The sequence below is a fragment of the Oryctolagus cuniculus genome, chromosome 6 (genome assembly GCF_051225735.1).
Source record: "Oryctolagus cuniculus isolate XC-2025 breed Fujian yellow rabbit chromosome 6, ASM5122573v1, whole genome shotgun sequence".
Classification (NCBI taxonomy): domain Eukaryota; kingdom Metazoa; phylum Chordata; class Mammalia; order Lagomorpha; family Leporidae; genus Oryctolagus; species Oryctolagus cuniculus.
The window spans coordinates 87,296,104-87,320,214 of record NC_142872.1 but is presented as its reverse complement, the minus strand read 5'-3'; the positions used below and the strand labels follow the sequence as shown (position 1 = coordinate 87,320,214).

Sequence of the window (24,111 nt, the reverse complement as noted above, 5' to 3'; positions counted from 1 at the left end):
CACACATACACACACACGCTGAATTTGGATGCTAGAGCTTCATTTGCACTCAGCAGCACACCAATGATAAAGATTTTGATTGCTGAGGACTTTGGAAACTTTCAGTTTGGGGAATAAGACCACAGACAGAACTCGGTAGGAATGCTTAGTCATTTTTGGTCAAATTAGGGAAGAATCTCTGCTCTGTTATGTATGAGGGCAACTCAAGAAGTTCATGGACAGTCAGGTGTTTGGCACAGTGGACATTGCTTGAGATGCCTGCATTCCAAATCAAGGTGCCAAAAGTGGAATAAAGTCCTGACTCTCTTTCTAATTCTAGCTTCCTGCTAATGTGTGCCCTTATAGGCATCAAGTGATGGCTCAGGTACTTGGGTCTATGCCAGCCACATGAGAAACCCAGATTGTGTCCTGGGATCCTGGCTTTGGCCTGGCCTAGCCCTGACTGTTATAAATGTTTGGAGACTGAAGTAACAGGTAGAAGACTTTCTCTCTCTCTCTCTCTTTCTCTGTTTGTGGTGTGTGTGTGCTTTTAAATAACATTTTCTAAGTTTATGGAAAGGGGAAATTAAAAGGTTATTTTGGTGCAAACTTTTTAAATCTATGTGTAGTTTTTCAAAAGTACATATTTTTCATAAGCTGCTTTTTTCAGCGCTATGTGTACATAACATAGATCCTTCCAAGACAATGCAGACCTTAGAAATAATGTACAGTTGACCCTCCATACCTGAGGATCCTGCATCTGCAGATTCAACTGAGTGCAAGAAAATATTCTTAAAAATAATGTCTATATTAAACATGCACCAACTTTTTTCAAGTAATAATTCTCTAAGCAATACATAACACCTACTTACATAGTGCTTATATTGTTAGGTATTATAAGTAATCTAGAGATGATTTCAAGTATATGGGAGGATTATGTAAGTTATATGTAAATAATACCCAATTTTATATAAACTCGGCTCCCAGTACTCAGATCATCTCTCTTGTGACTCAGTGTACTCATGCATACACTCATTCTTCAAGAAATCCACTAAGAGTCTTTCACAAGCTCTCTGAGTATCTATGAAACATCAAACCACATGGCCTGAGCAACTGGCTCCAGATGTCTTCTGAAAGAGTTTGGAATTGGAAACCCTGTGTCTGTGTCGAAGTTTTTCCATTGATTAGTCATACTGCTCCTGACTAGGAAGAATCTTCTCCTCCCTAAGGCTCTTCTTTGTCATCAGTAACTTAGTAATGCTGAATCTTCAAAATGATTATGCGCATTAAATAACAAATACATGAAAATTCTTTGGAACAGTAATAGTATATTACATGGTATGCTATACAATGTATAGAATATATAGGTGCAGGATTATGGACTATAATATAATTGACTGGGATCTGAGAAATCTAATTGGTCTGAGAAGTGCTGTGCTGAGCCAAATTGGAACTGGAGGCAAAATGAAAAGCCAGAAATGTTTTTCTTGCCTTCTTCAAAATTCTGATACTTTGTTCATCAGGAATTTTTGCATTAATTTTTAATTTTTAAAATATTTTACAGCACTACTTACATTGATTGGCAATTTTTGATGCCCTCTTGAATTTTTCCCTACCCTGCCTTTTTTTCTTCCTGCTCAGATCCTGTGATCTTGACTTGGGCTCCCTAATCTTTAACCCAATGGGCTGTGCATTAATACAAACCTTTTATTCTATACTCTTGGGAGAGAAAGCTTACTGGGTTCTTGGTCTTCTATCCTTATATCCTTGAAGAGAGTAATCAAGTTGCTTTTTAGTCTCCTTTTTTTTCCTCAATAGATGACATGAACTTAACTCTTCCTTAAAGCGCCTAATCTTCCATAAAGAACAAATTTTTCAACAAATTTTCAACCTGATTGCCGATTTCTCAGCATGAAAAACAAACAATGCACTTACAATGTCCAGTGTAATTTTATATATTCAGACTTGTAATATATATCCAGTTGTTTTTCCCCTATCAAGAAACTGGGGGACCAGCTGGGTTTATACAAAGCAAAAATGGAATACTAATAGAGCATATGGTGGAGTTTTTATTATCTGAATCTATCCTCTCTCAAATGCTTTCCTTACATCATGAAAATATAATAAACACAATAGGCAGGGGAAATAAGACTAAGTAACTGCACAGAGCCTCCCAGACACAACTAAGCTCTCACAGAAGACTTTGGAGCAAGGTAGCTTGGGGTCTCCTTTGCATGTTTCAGAATTTTCCAGGTGAAGGAATGTTGATAATGACGTCAAATGCTGCTGTCGTCAGCATATTGTGACCTATTATCCCAGCTATATACCTTATTTTTAAGAAAAAACTACCGCTTTTAGAGTAAAAACTAGTGCCAATGCATGATACCTGTCACCCACTTTATAGGTAAGACATTTAGGGTAGTAAGAATTTGAGTAACTTGCTAAAGATTCCCTGGCTGGTTAGGAGGCAGCTGGAAGTTGAAGCCAACCATATGGTTTCAGAGTTTGTGCATTTAATCACTATTCTATTTTTCTTTTGGGTACCTTCTAGTAGGTCAGTTGAGATTAATCCTTGCAACAGCTCCACAGGCCAGACATTTTACCTATTTCCATTTGGTGAAAATGCAGCTCCACAGTAGAATAACTTGATCACACTTATCTCTTTTTTTAAGTGATGGAAATCCAGAAAAATATAGACATGATCCTCTGTTTCCATATCTCCCTGCCTGGCACCAGAGCACACATCAGGCTATGTGACCAGGTATGAGTCTGCAGCTCAGAAGCAGGAAATGGATTTATTTTTTATCAGAATTTATAGGGGCAAATTGTGGATTCTTTCCAATGCTGATAGGAGGTCAGGTGAGAAAGATCAAAGTGCTCAATGAACTATAGTGTCCCCTCAGGTCTCCACTATGTACCACACTGGTGAGCCAGATTATTAACTCTGCTAACTCTGGAAGGGGCAGGTTCATTTTATGAATAAATATGTGGATGCCAATTTCATCTAATGCTTTCAGTTCAGCCCAACAGCCTCAGAAAATACAGAAGCCAGACAGCTCTCTGCTAAGCACCAATTGTGGACAAGGCCAGTTATGTTCCCACAGCCCAGTCACTGCCTTGATCTCAGTTTTCATACCTAATCCAAGAAGACAGACCTGCACACACCTTTGGAGGATAGTGCTTCCCATTCCTCATTGTTCTATGTTTTTGTTCACATGTCTGAGTCTAGGTGGGTGAGGTATACATCATTTTAATAAATATTACTATGCATTTTCATCTCAGTAAACCTTTCATATAAGACATTCAAATTGCTTCCCAGTCATCTCAGGTACTCAAACATCACTTTGCAAAGCTGTGTTTATACTTCCAGATTTTTGGCTCTGTTTGGGTTGGGTTGTTGAGAAAGAAAGCAAACAACTGGTTAGCATTGGTATGTGGGCAGGTCACCTTCATCGCACTTCTCCCATTTGCAAATATTGTACACTTGTCTCTGGTTCTAATTTATTTACCAATGGTATTCTGTTACTTTTCTGGTGAAATATTCTAGACTATTAGTAACAATACTATAAGCTAGAGTCTATTGAGAGCTTAACATATGCCAAAGAAGGAGCCATGTTTCTTCAATGCATTATTTAATTTAAGCCTCCCAATCACACTATTAGATAGACATTGTTATCATCCCCACCTTAGAGATGAGGAAATTGAGTCTCAGAGAGGTTCCTTCTCCAAGATCATAAACCAGCAAATTGCATGACAATATCTGCATTAAAATGAAGTTTCTTGCATTTAATGATCTTTTTCTGCCAAAAGGATACCCCTATAATTACCACCTGTTTGATAAAACTGAAATGGTTTGGAACAAATAATACTGTATAGGTTGAAAAAATTGGTAAGTGAGAAGAAAGAGTGAAAGAAATACTTCAAAATGCCAGTGAATTAGGAGCCCATAAAGTGAATTTTAAAATCCCTCTCCATCCATAGGATCAGCTGAATGAGCTTCACATTCATGAGCCTTTAGAGCTAGAAGAGATCTCAGGAATTACATAGTTCAACCTTCTCATTTTACACAAGACAAACAGAGAAGTGAAGCAGTTTGTTCAAGGCTTCTATAATCACAAACATTTGGTTTATTTCCTCAGAGACTTATTTTTTCATACTTATTAACAGCATATCTTAGGAGATAAGCTGACCCAATTCTAATACAAAATAAAATATTTCACTATGGCTCATTTCTTTATCTGCACATCACTACTGATTGGTGATCTTTGCATCATCTGTTTGAGCAGATGGAAATTCTAGAACACTGAACACAGCTTAACACAAATGAAGTCAACATGATCATTCTCCAGAATTATCAAAACTTTCCTGTTTCAAATTCCAAAGTGTTCATGTGGGACCAGCGCTGTGGCATAGTGGGAAAAGCCACCACCTGCAGTGCCAACATCCCATACGGGAGCTAGTTCAAGTTCCAGCTGCCCCACTTCTGATCCAGCTCTCTGCTATGGCCTGGGAAAGCAGCAGGAGATAGCCCAAGTCCTTGGGCCCCTGTACCCACTTGGGAGACCTGGAAGAAGCTCCTGGCTCCTGTCTTCAGATCAGCTCAGTTCCGGCCATTTAAATCAATTGAAGAGTGAACCAACGGATGAAAGACCTCTCTCTCTCCCTCTGCCTCTCCTTCTCTCTCTGTATACATCTTTCAAATAAATACATAAATCTTTTTAAAAAATAAAAAAATAACATGTTCATGTGCCATTCTCAGAAGTGTGGCATTTCCCTCTAGTTTAATGCTGATGTCCTTGGTTAATGATTTGTGTATCTCAGAAAGAACCACCCTGTGGTACATTGTGATTAGCTGTCTGTAAGTCTGCACCATTGCAATGGGGTCTTCACGGAGAGGGACCATGTCTTCTCATCATTTTTCTCTAAGTGCCTTAGTACAAGCTGTGACACAAAGTCCTTTTTCTCCAAATATTTTTTGAGCTCATGATATAGATGAATAAGTGAATGTGTAGACTTGAGAATCTTCTTTATCAGGGAATCATGAAATGAGAGACTCATCATTAGTTATATTAATTGTGATATGATATAATATTAACAAATATTATTTATTATCACATCATTATAAAATAGAATATAAATGTGGAAAGCCAACCCAGGCCCAAGTGTAGACTCAACCAAAATCTAGACCAATAGTGTTAAACAGTCCAAATACATAGTCAAGTATTTTATTGCTATATTTCAAATTGATCAACCAGAAAATATTCAGTAATTACTTAAATATCTCACACTATTATTTGTATGAAGAGAGTATTGGTGTGAGGCAGTGAAGAGGCACCCAAGGTCTCCCTTTCAGGAGGAAGGATTCTTTGATATATTTTTTAATTTAAACCTATGTATTTCTTTTTTTTTAAATTTATTTGTCAGGTAGAGTCATAGACAATGAGAGAGACAGAGAAAAAGGTCTTGCTTCCATTGGTTCACTCCCCAAATGGCCGCTATGACCAGAGCTGCTCCAATCTGAAGCCAGGAGCCAGGAGCTTCATCCTGGTCTCCCATGTGGGTGCAGCAGTCCAAGCTCTTGGACCATCCTCCACTGCTTTCAGGACCACAGCAGAGAGCTGAAGAGGAGCAACCGGGACTAAAACAAGTGCCCATATGAGATGCCGGAGCCGCAGGCGGAGGATTAACCAAGTGAGCCACAATGCTGGCCCCAAACCTGTGTATTTCTAATTCATAGAAGTTTCAATGATGGGCTTGGGACATTGATTTACTCACAAGCAACATTCATTGGCTATTGTGTCATCAGCCAAAGAGATAAACATGCAAAAGACACAGACACTCTGAGAATCCTACAATCTTGGGAGTAGGGTAAGAATACACAGGATGTGTCCAGGATAGTTGAAGCTGGAATAGAGGGTGGTTGATCTCTCCTTTAAGTGTCTTATTGGCTGAGTGCAAAGTATTGGAGGCAAAGTTTATGCTTTCAACCAACTGGATAAGGGAACAAAAGAAGGGCTGAGGATGAAGAAGAGTAGGAAACATAGAAGGGGAACCATAAAGGGCATTACTTTCCTTTGAAGGCCTTTCAGGCCACTGAACAACTGTGATAAGAAGAGGGACTTAGTAGAACTTTAAAAGGATTGCACTATCTTGTACTAGTCAATGGAGAATGGACTAGAGGCAGAGATGCCAATTAGGAGGGTTGTACAATAATGTAAGTGAAAAGTAATGAGAACCTAAACCAAGGCAACAGATCTGGAAGGTTTTTAAGAAGAAAGTGCTAGGATTTGGCAGTTAGTTGGATGTGAAGACCAAGTCAAGGAATTGTCAAGGATCACTCCAAGATTTCGGGCTTTAGATTTCTGGGTGGATGAAAGAACAGATAGAGTGGGGAAGATGATGCTTTCAGTTTGGGACATATTGACCTTGGGTTTCTTTATAGACTGGAACTCAGGAAAACAGGATATTAAAATCATTGAGAGGATCCAAGAAATTATTTAATGTGTCAAAAACATTTGATTTAAAACCATCTATTGAATTCATTTTTGCTGGTGTTAAAGGTAACATTGAAAGCAGAATCTATGCTTCTTTAAATGAGCAGCTCTCAGTTTTATTAAAATAAATGACCCATTCTGATGAATAGAAAAAGGAATTCTATGGTCTCTTACAATTCTAACACTGATTCTATCATTCCAAAACACTGGGAATCCAGAACTGCCTTTTAATGAGAGCACACCTGTTACCTTAATACTTCTTTTGTGGGTATATGGAATATATAGAGAATATATATATGGAGAGAAATGTAAGTCCATTACCTGCAAACCATTATTTAGATGAGAACACACCTGTTACCTTAATACTTCTTTTGTGGGTATATGTAAAATAGAATATATATATATATATATATATATATATGGAGAGAAAAGCAAGTCCATTACCACTCAACTCCAAACATGCACTGCTGATGCAATGGAAAGGAAAAAACAAGTAAAGACACTATCTACATTTACCTACTCTGATCCCAATTGGCTGCAAACAGCAGAAGAATCTTCCTGCCGTAGTGGTCACGGTTTTCCAGCACTCCTGGGAACCCGTCAATCAGAGCCCTCTTAATGCCAGGATCATCCGCCTTGAAGTTTTTGAACATGTCCAGGTTCAGCTGGCGGTATTGGAAGTACTGGGCCAGAAGTCTAAAGGCATCTGCTTGGTGAAACTTCCTGGCTCGGAGAAATCTCAGGATGAAGGCATCATCTGTACGCAAAAATCCAATGTCAGGTCTGGTGATGATCATGTCCCTGACTTGCTGAATATCCTGATGTAAAACATCTGGGTTTTCATTCAGTTCCAGGCGTGCTTTCTCTATAGTCTCTGGACTAAGCCCAGCTTGTAAATGGGTCATCGTGGCCAAATCTCCTTTCCAAGGGCTTAATTTCTGATATTTTGGAAGAGGAGAGACTGGTCCCATTCACCTGAGGGTCTGCTGAAACGGTGGCCCATTCAACAGTTTTTCTCCTTCCACACTTCCACTGAAACAGACAGACAGAGGGTCTTTTTGATGTTCCTGGAAAGCAGTAGGACATTCAGGCCCTATGTGGTGGTGGTTGTCCAAAGTAAAGTAAAACCGAGGCCATTGCTTACTGAAAAACAGATGCACACAAGAGAAACAAAACAGAGATGAAAAGAAGAAATTCTGGGTAAATTAATAGGAACTGAGACAGAAGAGCAGTATATTAGGCTGTGGGTCTGATTAGATCATATGTCCAAAGAATAAATGACAAATTATCCTTTCAATGGCACATTTGGCATGATTTTATTATTGACAATATGAATGGATAATATGCAAGTGTTTTGAATATGTTTTGTAGATTTCTTAGTGCATTGACTAGGTAATGTAATAGTGTGTAGTCAGAGCACTCTTATTAATTACCCTAAGAAACACTAAAGACCCTTCTCTGTAATAGCATGTTTTATGGGACTATTCACAGGCCTGCATATGGCACAGAAATTATGGCTGCCATACAATTTATTACTTTTCATTAGCCTCATTTCTCAAACAGAGATATTCCCTCCATCACCTTTTATTAGGGTACCCATTTGCATCTTAACAATAAAAAGGGAATGCTGATGGTCACCATTTCCCAACCCCAACTCTGAAAGCATTGGTGGCAGGCTTAAGGCTCCAAGCTTGACCTCAATAATCAAATTCAACAGCAGTGAGAAATGAGGCTCAGGTGTTGAGCTTTACAAGGGACTTTATTGTCTGCCTTTGTCATCCTTCTGCAAGGAAGTCCAAGGTACTAAAAACTCTTCATTACCTAACCCAAGATCCACTAGTTTTTTTAAAGATGTATTTATTTATTTGAAAAGCAGAGTTATAGAGAGTCAGAGGCAGAGAGAAAGACAGAGGTCTTCCATCTGCTGGCTTACTCTCCAAATGGCAGAAATGGCTAGAGCTGAGCTGATCTGAAACCAGGAGCTAGGAGCTTTTTCCAGGTCTCCCACATTGGTGCAGGGACCCAAGAACTTGGGCCACCTTCCATTGCTTTCTCAGACCATGGCAGAGAGCTGGATCAGCAGAGAAGCAGCTGGGACTCAAGCCAGTGCCCATATGAGTTGCCGGCATTGCTTTGCCTGCTACTCCACAGCACCAGCCCTGATCCATCAGTTTTAAAAATCAATTAGATGTAACTTTTCTGTCATCCCAAGATACTCTTTACTCATGATAATCATCATTTTAATTGTCTTAAATATTAGGAGGCTTCAGAAAGTTCATGGAAAATGGAATTAAAAGACAAGTTTATTTTGGTGCAAAAATAGTTGGAATCCATGCATAGCTTTTTCATAACATGTATTTTCTATTAACTCCTTGAAGACCTCCTTGGTCATCCCTTATTTCTATTACACAGAGAAACTCTTGCATTATTTGCACTTTTCTCATTATAAATATAAATTTTAACCTCTCACAGACATCTCTTTTGTCTAACCTGGAAGTTCCAAAAGTGACATATAAGGTGTATATAAAATTGGAGGCATGGATTTTTTCCCTGGTTTTCCTTCTTTAACAGTATCTACAATGAGAGGCAGAATATTTACTCCCACTCTTCTGCATCATAAAAAATAATTCAAAGGACAAAATTATTTTCTTGCTTAATTTGGGGCTAACAGAAATTTCCTAAGGGTGATAATCAACACGCACATTTCTATATTACAAAGCCTTTCAGATACAAGATTAATGGACAACATTTTAAGTAATGGTATGCATTTTCAAGATAAAGGAATAAGTCATTTTACTTGTAATATATTGGTTTTTATTAAATAATGTGTAAGACAATAGTACTTAGCTCTATAATGCAGAACAAGAAACTGAATCTTGAATTTCAATAATTTAAGAACCCATCATAGTAAAAACAATAAGTAACGAATGCTACAGACTATTCCCAGGACTAGAATAAAACTCCAAAATATATCTAGTTCAATGCTTACTTAATGTTAAAGTTCCTGCTCCAATATCTTCACCATACCCGTTCAAAAAGCAGCCTTATCCAATGCCTTCCTTTTTCATTTCATCCTTATACCCATGGCAATATATTTTTGCCATACTATTGAAACTGTTCTCACCAATCAGGGACGATGATATGATCTGTTATCTGAACTTGGGCACTAAAGAGTGCAAGCAATAGTGCTGGGACCACAGGCATAAACTGGGACAGTTCCAAGGAAACCCAGACAGATGGTCACCCTATTAATGAATGGCATTTTTATTACTTCATCCAATAGACAAATTTCAGACCTCACTGTGGGTGACCTCTATCAGTTTTTGACATTGACTACTTCAGCCCTCTTAGACCTCTCTCCATTCTCCATCTCTTTTCCATGACCCCAAACACTCTGATTTTTTCCTTTACCCTTTCCTGTTCAGTCCTCTCTTTCTATGATAGCCACTTCAATGCCAGTGTTTACAGTTCCTGCCCCATAGTCTAGCCAGCCTTCTGCAGATAACTTCAGTCCAAATCTCCCTCCTGATCTTCAGGTCACACATTCATCACCACTTGGACATCCCACAGACACTCAATCTGTTCAAAACTGAACTAGTCATATTTCCTCATAATGAATGTGCTCCTCCTCCTTCACTTTGTGAATGACATCATTTTCCATGCAATTTCCCCCACCGGAAACCTGGGAGTTAACTATTATTCCACCCTCTTCCTTACCACCCACTACCAGGCAATCACTTCCATAACATTTCTCAAATCTGTCCAATTCCTTCCATTCCCATTATCAATGTCTTTGCTTAGATCACATCACCATCCATCTGTTTAGTCCTGCAACAATTTCTTTGATGTGCCCTTGCCACCAATCCATTCTCTGCATTTCAAGTGAAATATGTTCAAGACACTCCTTAATTAACATTCACCATTAGTCAAACTGTCCTAGAATAAAGTATAGAACTTGGTAGTATAGTTTCTAAGTCTCTTTATCATCTGGTCTCTACCCATCTCTCCAGACTCACCATCTGGCCATGCAGCCATATGGAGCCACCTGCAATTTCTTCTCACTTCTGTTCCTGAGCAAACGCTGCTCTCTCTGCCTAGAATGACCACTGGTTGGCTCCCTCTTGCTCTTCAGGAGTCAACTTCAAAGTCATTTTTCTTAGAAAACCCCACTTGACCTTCAGAGGTCACAGTATCCCCCACAACCCTGACTGTATTTATTGTCCATTGTCTTTCTCTCTCTCTTTGTTACACCTTAAAGAGAAGGGGTGGGATTCAATCGTCTGTGTATCCTCAGTACAGTGCCTGGCAACAAAGGGGCCAGCTCCATGAACAGTGCAACTTCATTTTGTTCACCACCAGGTCCTCAGTGCCTAGGACACTGGCTATATGGAGCAGTACTCAGTAAATATCCATAGAATACATGAATGAAAAAAGAAGTAGTTAAATGCTGTTTCAATGAACAGATACATGATTTCCACATCTAAGTACCTCCAGGACTGTTTTTCCTTCAAGAAGGCATTGCAGCTGACTTTTAATTCATCCCTCATCTATGAAATATTTTTCCCCAGAGAATTTAGCCTAGGCACATGAACTGCAGATCCTTGCCTCTCTGAAGCATGCTGGATAGTGTTCACAGTTCCAAGCCATGGAGCACAGCACACAGAACGCAAACCACGGGGATAGCTCATTCCCTACAGAAGATTTAAAGCTGCTTGGAGCAAGTTACTTACCTTACAGTTCAGGGAACTCAACAACATTTCTGAGATAAATTACTGTGAGTTCAAGGGGAGCATTGAGGTTGCGTTTTTCATGGCCTGCTTCTGCACAGCTATGCCTCCAATCTATAAAATCTGAAATAAATTTGCTTCCATCTACATCTTTATTCTGTGCTCAGCAGGGAAGCTTCCATGGAAGATACCCAAGCTGGCGTCACTGAATTTCATACTTAGGTGAAATAGATATTTTCCATTAAAGACAAATCCTTCATATCAAGAGTCAGAACAGACAGCTACTTAAATAACAATTTCAATTGATAATATTTAAGGCACTAGAAATACTATGTGGCTGTCTATTGACCGGAATCTCTTGTTCGCGTGAAGGATTTGGTTCTAACTTTTATGACTTAGAAAAAATACATTGGACTTGGTATCACATGGGGAAGTTGGAGTGGTTTTCTGTGGTAATAATAAGAATAATGGCCATAATTTATTATTTGTTACAACTATGTTTATTACATCCTTGTCACTTCTAAACTCTCTTTTTAGATACTATAGTATTTAGTCCTTGGAACAACTGTATGAAATGAATGTATCATTGGCCTCATTTCATGTAAATGAAACTGAGTCACAGAAAGTTTAAATGACTTTCACAAGAGCACATAGCTACTAAAAGGCAGAAACCAGATTCAAACTCAAGTACAATGGATTTTCAAAGTGACCAGGGAAAAGCACACTAGGAAAAAACTGTACCCAGATTGAAAATATTTTTGTACCAAAATGAATTTACCATCTAATTCTATTTTCTATGAACTTTTTGTGAATTACCCTCATGACATTTCTCTGAACTCATGTTCTTTTTTTAATATGCTATTTTGCCTCTTTCTCTAAAAGATCTATTTGTTTATTTAAAATCAGAGAGTGACAGAGAGAGGGAGACACAGAAAGAGAATGACCTTCAGTCTGCTGATTTACTGCCCAAATGGCCAGGGCTGGGCCAGGCCAAAGCCAACATCCAGGAATTCCATCCAGGTCTCCCACATGGAAAGCAGGAGCTCAAGCACTTGGGCCATCATCTACTGCTTTTTCAGGTCCATTAGCAGGAGGTTGAATTGGAAGTGGAGCAGCCAGAACTCTGATACAGGAGGCCGGCATACTAAGCGGCAGCTTAACTTGCTTTGCCACAACTTCTGCCCCATGATCCTGCCTCTTGAGTGTAGCAGAGAAGTTTCAATATTTATTACTTAAGACCCACGTGACCCTCAGCCAGTCACCTTCCCTCTCAGAACCTCACTCTCCCTCCATAAAATCCCCTCCAGATTTACCATCCTAAGAGCCTAAATACGCCAACAGAAGGGCAGATTATCTTGGGTAACTTAATACTGTACCCTACAGATGTCCAATTACCATCCCCTCCTCATTTATTTGCTGGAAGACGACAGGAACTATTCCAAATCCGACTGTCTATGACTTTGCCAGCTATCACTAATTCTTCCTTTTTGTATTTTCCTTTGGCAAAAATGACAGCCCTAAGACCCTGCCATTCTTTTTGAAGGATTGACCCTTTGCCAAGCCTAGCAAACATGCTTCTGGCATTTAAATGTGCATCATAACTAAACATGGTGCTTTAGACACACTTTGAAGCTATCTCCCTATTTCTGGCTGAGTCCCAAATGTGTCTGTATTTAGAGACCATTTCAGATACACGGAGAGTAACTCACATGCACTGTCTGGGTAGTTACCTTCCACTACTCATTCATTGCTTTCCTAATGAACTAAAAATGTAGGTAGTAGTATTAGTATTTTTGTATGTGAGAAAAGAAAGAACAGTCTCCAAGTGTGATATTTGAAGTATGGCATTCATATATTCTAGATTCATGATCTCAAATTGCCATTTGAAAAAAATCTATGTGTATATTTCTTTTTACTTAATTCAGTCTTAAAGAACCACATCTGCAAACACACTATAGTCTTTATGAATCAAGGAATCTAACTATGAAAATCCTTGCAGAAAGTAAGTAAGCAGGGACTGTGCTATGATGTAAAAAGTAAAGCCACCAGCTGCAGTGCCAGCATCCCATATGGGCTCTGATTCAAGTCCCTGCTGCTCCACTTTCAATTCAGCTCTCTGCTAATGCACCTGGGAAAGCAACAGAGGATGGTCCATGTACGTGGGCCCCTGAACCAGCATGGGAGATCTGGAAGAAGTTCCTGGCTCCTGGTTTCAGTCTGGCTCAGCCCTAGCCATTGTAACCATTTGGGGAGTAAACCAGCAGATGGAAGATCTCTCTCTGCATCTTTGTAATTCTGCCTTTCAAATAAACAAATAAATCTTTAAAAAAGAATGTATAGTAAGTCACATGAAATACATTTTGGTTACTTTATCATCTATCATTTTCATTTTTTTATCTTCACAAATACACATTAACTGTGTCAGAAAAAAATCAGAAAAGTAATAGCAATGTCTTAACTGAAAATATGTATCCATGTATGTATTATTTCAAAACATTTCACATCAATTACCTTTATTCTTTGTTACAATGATTCTGCAACAAATAGAAGAAAGATAATTCCCTGATAAGTGCTGAAGTATAGTCACATTAAATAATACTGGTAAAATTGCTTATGAAATGAAGTGATCCATTTTACATTAAATGTAACATTCTCATTTCTATAATTATGCCATCTTTAGGTAAATAAAAGGATGTAGAGGCATCTTACAGCTAAGACACTGGCTTAAAATCAGATAATGATCTAGTATTAAAGTTGGAAACAAATATCTGTTCAGTACTTGTTATGTGCCAAGGGCTTTGATGCTACCTGATCTAATTTCCATACCAACCCTTAAAGCTAGGTTATTACTTATTAGATTGAAATTAATCTAATTCCTAATTACTTTCATCTAATTACTTATTAGACAAATGAGCAAATCTCACATTCAAATAAAGTGTAAGTGAAAGAATAAATATTTGTACTCAAACCTAATGATTCGCATTTTGTCCATGACTCTGCCCTTCCTCCCAAAGCAGGTATCTTCTAAGATTTCACTCTTGGTACTAATGCCCTCAAATTCACTCCCTTGACAGGCACATATCTAAAGTCCACCTTTCCTAAGAAGATCATTTGAGGGATGCAGAATTGTACAAAAGTCGGGCCAAAGAGAACTCTATTGCAAACAAAATGAAAAAATCAATAAAACCTAAATGTTTGAAATGTAAGAACATAAATAACTTATGAACGATATCTCAAATTTTTATGCTTCTGGGTATTCTTGGAAATGCAAAGACACATTTTAAGTACACATAAATTTAAATTAGTGCGGCCTGCGCTGTGGCACGGCGGGTTAACGCCCTGGCCTGAAGCACTGGCATCCCATATGGGCACTGGTTCAAGGGTTCAAGACCCGGCTGCTCCACTTCCTATCCAGCTCTCTGCTGTGGCCTGGGAAAGCAGAAGAAGATGTCCTAAGTCCTTGGGCTCTTGCACCCATGTGGGAGACCGGGAAGAAGCTCCTGGCTCCTGGCCAATTAGGGAATGAACCATCGGATGGAAGACCTCTCTCTCTCTGCTTCTCCTCTCTCTGTGTGTAACTCTTTTTTTTTTTTTTGGACAGGCAGAGTGGACAGTGAGAGAGAGAGACAGAGAGAAAGGTCTTCCTTTTTCCATTGGTTCACCCTCCAGTGGCAGCTGCGGCAGCGCACCGCGCTGATCTGAAGCCAGGAGCCAGGTGCTTCTCCTGGTCTCCCATGGGGTGCAGGGCCCAAGCACTTGGGCCATCCTCCACTGCACTCCTGGGCCATAGCAGAGAGCTGGCCTGGAAGAGGGGCAACCGGGACAGAATCTGGCCCCCTAACTGGGACTAGAACCCGTTGTGCCGGCGCCGCAGGCGGAGGATTAGCCTATTGAGCCGCGGTGCCGGCCTCTGCGTAACTCTCGTAACTCTGACTTTCACATAAATAAATAAATCTTTAAAAAAATTTAAATTAGTACAAATGTAAGAACTATAACTTTACAAGAAAAGGATAAAAAATGAATATCCGTAATAAAATTGTGCCTGTGAAAGTCTAATCAACGACTTCATCCATCACTAAGTGTGTTCAGTTTCCAAATATAAAATATATACTATATTAGTTTAATCTTTGTAACTCTTCACCTTTCTAAAGCCTCACTTGAAATTTTTAAACTCAGTATGCATTTTCACCTAGGAATGCCAGAAGGAATTTTTACGCTGGATGAAATAAAAATAGATGTTGCTGATATATCTAGACAAAAATTGAAAATCATAGTGAATAAAAATCTTTTTTTAATTTGAAATCTTCCTTCAATGATAATATGCCCCCCTGCTGTCAGTGGAGCCTACATTTAAACTTCAGAGACTGGTTGATTACACATTTTTTGGTGCTGACCAGGAAGTATCATCTTTCCAGCTGATGAATTTTCAGGTTGATCATTATGACTTGTAAGGCTCCTGCAAGAATACTGGGAGAGAAACACAACCCAGTGAGTAACAAAATAGCCCACTCTAATGACTTTCCGCCCAGTGTTGGTCAATTTACCTATATGAACAATTGGTACAAGGGCAGGGAGAGTATTCTGGAAGGAGAAAGGGGAGACTTTTAATCACCTGAAAGGGTGGCATGACCAGAATTTAGCCCTTGGCTTACAGTCAATGTTCTTTCACCTTTAGCTCAGTCCTAGCCCAGGGCTTGCTCTTGCAACATAAATATTCATGTGCAGTCTGCCTTCTCCCTTTAAAACAGCAGCCAAGCTCCCATTTGCTCCTGCTCTTAAGAAAAGTAAATTAGAATGAGTTTCATTGGAGTAGAGACACTGAGAACTTCTACTCTAAATAGACATCAGATTACAATTAAAATACACTGGGACTCAAAAAAGAAGTAGACCTAGTTGATAAATATTTGTGTCCTGACTTATATATCCATCTATAAGTCTTTTCATTTTTCAGTTTGTTTTGGTAAAAACAATGGAAGGAGTTGAAAGGAAAGCCAAATTTTAGAAAAACCATAGGATTGTTCTTCCTCCTTATTGTGTTAGGTATAAAAGTTTTTGATCAGCATGATGTTTATTTTGCATTCTATATATGTTTATTTTATTTTAATATTATTATTTTAATCATACACAGTTGTGGGGATACAGTGTGATAATTTCAATGTATTTTAAATAGGGATAATCTGCAAAGAAAAGTTATAAAGACATAGAAATTAAATTGGAATGTCTTCCTCTTCTATTAAACTATTCCCATAAGAAATCACTGGCATGGACTGGCACTGTGGCATTGTGTACCAAGCCACTCCCTGCAGTGTTGGCATTCCATATGGATGCTGGTTCGAGTCCTGGCTGCTTCTCTTCTGATCCAGCTCTCTGCTATGGCCTGGGAAAGCAGTAGAAGATGATCCAAGTGCATGGGTCCCTGTACCCATGTGGAAGACCTGGAAGAAGCTTCTGACTCCTGGCTTTGGATTAGCTCAGCTCCAGCAATTATAGCCATTTGGGAAGAGAACCAGAGGATGGAAGACCTTTCTCTGTCTCACCCTCTCTGTCTGTAACTCTACCTCTCAAATAAATAAATAAAATAATTTTTTAAAAAAGAAATCACTGGCAGTCCAAGTCCCAACTTTAAAAACAAATTAGTTATGCTTCTTAGGAGTATCAATAAGATACACTTGACATTTGATACTTTCTTCAGTTGGCAAAGGAAATCAGTTTCTCTAAGAATGGACACTTTTTAAAGAGAAGGATCTGCAGAGAGATAAGAAAGGCAAGACTCCTAAAGATGATCATTAAGTCTACCTGCCCCCTTTTGTGTTCCATGTTTCCCTAACACAGGTACACAACTTGGACCCTTCTTTTCTATGTGATTAAGCAGAAGATACCAGAATTAAGAAAACTGCCTGGTGAAAGTGGAACATGACTTGGTGCTTTTGGGTGAGGTAGGAGTAAAGGAACTCTTTACGTAACTTTCTTCTCAATTAGAAATATGATTTCTGAGTTCTTATTGCCCAGAAAGTGGGGTAGTCTTTGTTTTGCTCTAGAGTGAGTGCTATTATTTAATAACCAAACCTAAAAGTGGGAATGCTAAAAAAGGAGACTATACTGGGTTCTTGCTTCTCAGAGGATGGCAGCATCAGCACCATCTAGGAGCTTGTGGGGAAGACAGAATGTCAGCACCCACCCACACCTACTCAATGTTAACAGGATCCCCAGGCAACTCACACCCACATTAATGTTAGAGAAGCACTGACCTAGAAGGTCTGCTATGACTAGAAGGCACTGGGAAGGTAGGTGCATTGCATTTGCACCTGAAGTCAGAGCTCCCATTGTCTTTGGACTACATTGTCCAAGAGGAGAATAAAATTTCCAAGAATGTGTTAATTCCTCCTGAAGCGATTACATCCATAGTAGTTTGCCATACCTCGCATTAATTACTCTCACACAGGTTTGTGTGCTCTACAAATGAAGTGGAGGAAGGAGGGAAGGAGGGAAGGAGGGAAGGAAGGAGGGGGGAGGGGGGAGGGAGGGAGGGAGAGAGAGAGAGAGAGAGAGAAATCTCATGTTTGTTTATATTTTGTTTTATTTTGGCCATATATAAAGAAGTCTTTTACTTTTAGAGCCCATTGTTTGAGCCCTTCCACAACTCCTATTCCCAGGCCTACCATTTCCCTCCTACTTCCTCTAAAACTAATAAAAGGATGAACGCTGAATAAGCCATGTGACACACATAAAAGTATGGAACTTTAAATAAAACCTTTGGGCAGTAACAGCAGCTGAATTGAAACAGTGCTATTTTAAGGAACGGAGCTAGAAAAGAGATGGTCAGTGGTATCTACAGTGTCCAGGAATTGGAGATTTGGCTAAAAACATCCAAGACTCAAGAGCATATGATCTGAAACATATACAGGGAAATTCTTACTGGCTCAGAATTCAGGAAGAAGAAAAGCTCACAAGAAATAACACAAGATACTTTCTCTGATACTCCCTGTCACAGAACTGGTTCATAAAGAGAAAGATCAAAAACAAAACATGGAAGGGCCATGCAAGGAAGCAGAGTTAGGAAAGAATAATGGACTTATTGTCTAAGTAAATGAAGGGTTTTATACGGGGTGTTTTGGGGGAGGATGTGTTTGCCCAGTATATTTTCACATCCATGAAGTATCAAGTAAGAGAACATAAACTTTCCTTAAGCAAAGAAAAAATTGGGTTGGAAATTAAGCATAAATTCTCTAGAAAGAGAACACTTGAGGTTGTCACTAGTAACTATAGATGTAGTAATGCACACTATGGCCCTACTCCTAAAACAATTTTAATCTTTTAAATTTAGATCAAATGAACAATAATCAAAATGATATTTTGTAGAAGGATGTAAACAGGGAGAAGATTTCCCTGGTCAATATTGGGGGATATTTCTGGACCAAGTGCATGCAAAGTTCCTATTTTATATACTCATTCTGCTATGTTATCTCCTGAGTCATTGTACAACAGGAGCAGCAGAGAAGCTCGAAGCCAATCCAAGTCAATTTACTAAGGATGGCTTTGCTACAAGGGTGTATGTCAAGTTGTAAATAGACTTATGAGATAACAGACATCTCTTTCGAAAAAGCCAGCAGATGTGAGGAGACATCACCAGTTCTAAGAGTTCAGGATTTCACTTGCTGGGCAAAGAAGGATCTTCCAGCTTTGTAGTATGATCCTAAAACATGCACCATTCTATGACCACATCTTGAAAAGTGCAGGATAGAATTCTGCAGAAAACTGTTTTCTATTCACCTTTAAATTCACTATAGAAATGAGAAAGTTCTATTATTGAAAATATGAAGTAAGTTAAATAGCACTTAATAGAAAAAGAAAGTGGGGAAGCCAGCACAGTGGCACACAATAAAAATTAATAAACTCGGCCCAATATTTCAGTCAAGGAAAGGCATCACTTCTGAGACAGATGCCTATAAATCTCATCAAAGCAACACTGTTTTAAAATTTCCTCTGCTTCAGGAAATTGTATTAAGCACAGGAAGACAGCAGCATGGGAGGAACTGAATTTCTGGCCTGAGTATCTGGTATGAAGCAGCCAGAGCTGGCAATATGTACACTTTTTAAACTGGGTTGAACCATTCTTTATGGATAAGGGAGTTTTAGGTATCCTGCTCAGTGGCTCGAGAGCACTTGTCTACTGTGTAAATCACTAACCTAATGACAGTGTATGGATGACCACATGTTAATTTTTTCAAAAATCCATATCATCAAGTATTTTCATGAGTTTTTGACTTGAGTTCTAAAATGAGTGAATTTTAGAGGCAGAAGGAATTACTTATGTTTATGTAATTAGTAACAGTTGGTAACTTTTGACACAATGCCTCTATGCCTCATTCACAAGGAGTATTAAGTGTGAATTTCCCAGAAAACTTCTTCCAGAAAACACCTTTCGTGACTATATATCTGGCAATGCCTGTAATGACGAGCAAGCTAGTATAGACAAAACACACTTCACTGTCTCTTTCTTAAGAAGCAGAATAAGTGTATCAGGGCAATTTTTAAATGAAGTTTTTTCTGTGCTCTTATTTAAAGTTTCTTGTTACACATGAGCCAGCATTATTCTCTTTTAAATAAAGCTCATTTTTTGTTCAGATTTTGAATTTATGAAAAACAGTTTACAAAAAAAAAAAAAAAAAACCTCCGCTCACTTGCCACTCAATAAAAAAATCAATTAAATGCATATGCATCAAAAGACTTGAATTTATGGCAGACTCAGGCACTTATTTTATGGTGTTTGTTAGCTCTTAAATTACAGATGGTTAGATGATTCTGGGTAAAATCAAATAGGTGCTGTGACTTGGGTTTGGACTTTCAAGTTCAAATTAATCAGGTATTTGAAAGATGTTCCAACTTCCCCCCAACTGAGATTGAAAATGATAGCACTGTTAAGAGCAGAGCCTGGCAAAACACAGTTACATAAAATGCCTTTTTAATTTTTGCACTCTATTACCCCTTACTATTATAGAAAAATGGTGTTATCGCCTGCCTGATTACTGAGAAAGCACACAAAAATCTCGCCTCCCGTATCCAAGCCAGTCCTTGACTAGAGACGAACAAAGCCAGGCCATCTGCTGCGAACAGCATTACTACTTTGACCATTTGGACAGGAGACCTTTCTTCTCTGTTTGTAAAAGAGATTTAAGATGGACATGAAATAAGTAAGCAGGAAGAGACATCTGAACAAACAGCACTTTCCAATGAGGACCCCACTGGTTGGATTTTTATCACTATCATCTTTTTAATTTTCCTTCTGATAGCAGAGTTAACCTTCGGGGTCCCCATTTTACAAAACATTTCACTAAAAAACTTAATGCCAGAGTTTCTATAGTCAACGCTTAGGAAGAAAAACGGACGTGTGGGTGAATATGAGTCACCCGTCACCCCCACCCTGCTTCCTGGTGATTCTCCATTGGAAAACCAGAAACACGGGTTGAGCTTGCATTTCTGTTTTTCTGGAATCACACTTGCCTCAGGCCATGTTAATTTCCTGAACTAAACAGTCGGTAATCAGCTGAAAGGCAGCTGGCTAACTGCTGGTGTCTGGTGACTGCCCCATCTGTCCCTGAGCCCGGGGTCTCTCCATCCTGCCTTCACTTTCCCTTTCTCCCAGGCAGGCGTCTCTTTGTTTTCAGGGGTGTCATTCCCCTGAACTTTCCTTCCCATGCCTGTAAACTTGAGCTCTTACACTCCACCCTGCGGACCTCGGGCTTTGTCTAAGTGACAAGACACAGTTGTGTGGACTGGAGTTACCGCACCGGCTGGTGATGGTGGAGATGACGACGGTGATGGTGGAGATGGGGTGAGATGGAACGAGGGAGCGCAGGCTGAGCGGGCACCGGCAGGAGGATGGACCGCGGGGGCGGTGGCGTGGGGCGAGCGAGGGATGGAGTGCGGAGGGATTGCAGATGGGAGCTGTCCGCGAACCCAAGTGCTGAAACGCCGCAGCCATGGCTCCGCCAGAGTGGGGAAAGGCGGGGAGGCGCTGCAAACACAGAACGGAGAAAAAAAGCAACAAATACCTTCACACGGTCGCCCAGCCTTGCTTTGGGAATATGTTCCTGCAGGTGTCCTCGGTGCTGAACTGGGTGGGTGAGATCCCCTATTCTGGCAGTTGGCTGCTCAGATTTCTCTAGAAAGCTGTGAATGAGAGCCTGGGCTCCACGGGGCTGGGATTTTGGTAGGAGGCGTGTGCGCCGGAGACTCTGTCCTTCTATAACCAGCCTGGCTTTCCCCTGGGTCCTAAATGCCTCCGTACGTTGCTCTCCCACATTCCATCAAGATAGTACCGAGAATCATGGTTGATTTTGCTAACATCTGGAACAAAAAGTACCAGAACCTGCAGTCCCCAAACGATATTAAAGCAGAACGTCTTAATCAAACCTCTGAAATGATCTGTGTGTGTGTAAGTCTGACAGGTAAGAAAGTATCCAGAAATACAGGAGGAAAGATGTATTACTTTATTAATAAGTCGCGTTAAGAAAATGAACTTTCTAAAGAGGCTCAAAGTAATGTCTCATAAAAAAATACACATCGCTTAATAAAAAATTAAAATTAAAAAAATTTTAACATAATAAATATGTTGTTTATCTCAGGGAAAGTTTTCTGAGTACAAGAGGAGTAGAAGAAATCAAAAAATATCAAGAAATTTGAGTGGATAAAAACGTATCTCTGTCAATACATCAAAATATGTAAATATAAATTACCTCTTAGAAAAAAGAAACAAATATATTTCTATATATAAAATCTCATAAATCAAGAGAAAAACATTAATAGAGTCATAAAAATAAGAGAAAGGGCAAATAACAGAATTCACAGAGAAAGAGGAAAATATAGTAAACACATTTGTAAAAAAAAAATCAACCTCACCAGCAAACAGAAATATGTAGCTCAAAACAGCCCTGAGGAGCAAGCATTTAGTTAAGAATCCCACGTCCCGTATCAGAGTGCCTGGGTTTAATTCCTAGCTCCTGCTCTCCATTCCAACTTCCAGTCAATGCATACCTTATGAGGCAGCAGGTGATGACTCAAATAGTCATACATCTACCATTTATGGGAGATATGGGCTGAGGTCCTGGCTCCCAACTTTATCCACTGTGGTCATTGGAGGCCTTTGGGGAGTGAACCAGCAGAAGGGATCTTTCTATCTCTAGCTCTATCTCTACATTTAGTTCTTTCCCTGTGTCTCTCTGTATCCCAGATGAATACATTTTTAAAATAAAATAAAATTTAAAGATAGTACAAGGACTTGGGTCATCTTCTACTGCTTTCCCAGACCATTGCAGAGAGCTGGATCAGAAGTGGAGCAGACAGGGCTCGAATCCATGCCCATATAGGATGCCAGCACTGCAGGCAGCAGCATATCCCAAAGTGTTGGCACCGAAAGTATAATCCTTATACAAACCAATTTCACAACATTCATCATGTCATAAAATACATGTTATTTAGAACCAGTAATTCTACTTCTAGCAACTTATGCTGGTTATTTATTGAGATATGTAGAAAAAGATTTATGAATATAAATTCAACTTATGTTCATAGAAACTCTCAAAAAGTAATCAAAGCATTACATTTTTGCATATAGGCTGCAATGTTTTCAGCCATTAAAAACATATTTTCAAAGACTAAAGATAAAAAGAAATGCTTGCAAAATGGTAAATGAAGAAAAACAAGACATCAAATAAAGCTTTCATTTCTCCCCCAATTTCCACATTGCTAAGATCATAAGATAGTATGGTAAGAAAACAAGGACTGTCCTTTTGCCAAAATGATTCAATTTTCTTCCTTGTGTTTTTCCAAAGTTTCTACTTTTACCAAAAAAGACAGAAACTTGTGAAATGTTTTAAAGCAATCTTTCTGTTTTATATTTCTTTTTTAAAATACTTGTTATTTGAAAGGCAGAATGACAGAGAAAGAGGGAGAGAGATCTTCCATCTGCTGGCACACTCCCCAAATGGCTGCAATGACTGGGGCTGGGACAGACCAAACCCAGAAGCTTAGTACTCTACCTGGTCTCCCACATGGGTAACAAGGGCCTGAATATTTGGTAGTCTTCCACTGCCTTCCAAGGCACATTAACAAGAATCTAGATTCTAAGAGGAGCAGCTGAGACTCAAAGTGGCATTCTGATATGGGAGTAACTGGCATCACAAGCAGTGAATTCAATTGCTGTGCCACAATCCAGGCCTATATCTTATATTTCACAAAGATTTTAAAGTTAGCAGAAATTTTCAGATTCTGACATATTACTATGTGTTTCCTTTTTTTCTTTAATGTCTCTTCAATAGCAGGTAAGCACCATGTGTTAGAGGACTTGTCTTGTTCATCGTTGCTTCCCAAGCACTTAGAAGTGTTCCTGGAACATCATAGGGATTCAATAAATATTGAATGGAAGAATAAGTAAGTGAATGACACAATCTACACATACACATACAGATGTATTTTTTACTCCACAAAGTGATAAATTTTACATAGAAATCTATCTGCAATGGCATAGCACAATGAAATGATCTGAGGTTGAAACTGAGCTTTGATCACGTAAACTCAAAGGGGTACCTTTGAGGTGCAGCCAATCATGAACATAAATTGCAAAGTGGCAGCATATATGAATTTTTAAAACAAAAATTTTTTCCAATTAACCCCAACTCTAATCTCTACATATGCTCTTGATCTTGAATCTTTAAAAGTTTTGTAGACTTTCTTTTCTTCTGATGTGTTAGTGTTGATTATTCTGTTTCTCTCCCTTCCTTCCTCCTTTTTGTTCTTACTAATAGAAGTACAAAGTAAGACCAAAACCCAGATATTTCAGAAGTCTATGGTATTTAAAAAATCTTTTTTCAAAGTTTAAAATGTATTTAGATACCCTTGCTTAACCAGGGTAT

General features: G+C 39.0%; 1 protein-coding gene across 1 annotated transcript in view; it reads right to left on the bottom strand.

Moving 5' to 3' along the window:
* Nucleotides 1-21,392, bottom strand: part of CLVS1 (clavesin 1) — a 190,730-nt gene extending 169,338 nt beyond the window's left edge. The window contains exons 1-2 of the mRNA XM_051843797.3: nt 21,253-21,392; nt 6,990-7,505 (exon numbers count right to left, since the gene is read on the bottom strand). Of these exons, the coding sequence (XP_051699757.1) occupies nt 6,990-7,444 (455 nt within the window). The 5' untranslated portion in view covers nt 7,445-7,505; nt 21,253-21,392. The remainder of the gene's footprint in view (nt 1-6,989; nt 7,506-21,252) is intronic.
* Between the last annotated feature and the right edge of the window lie 2,719 nt (nt 21,393-24,111).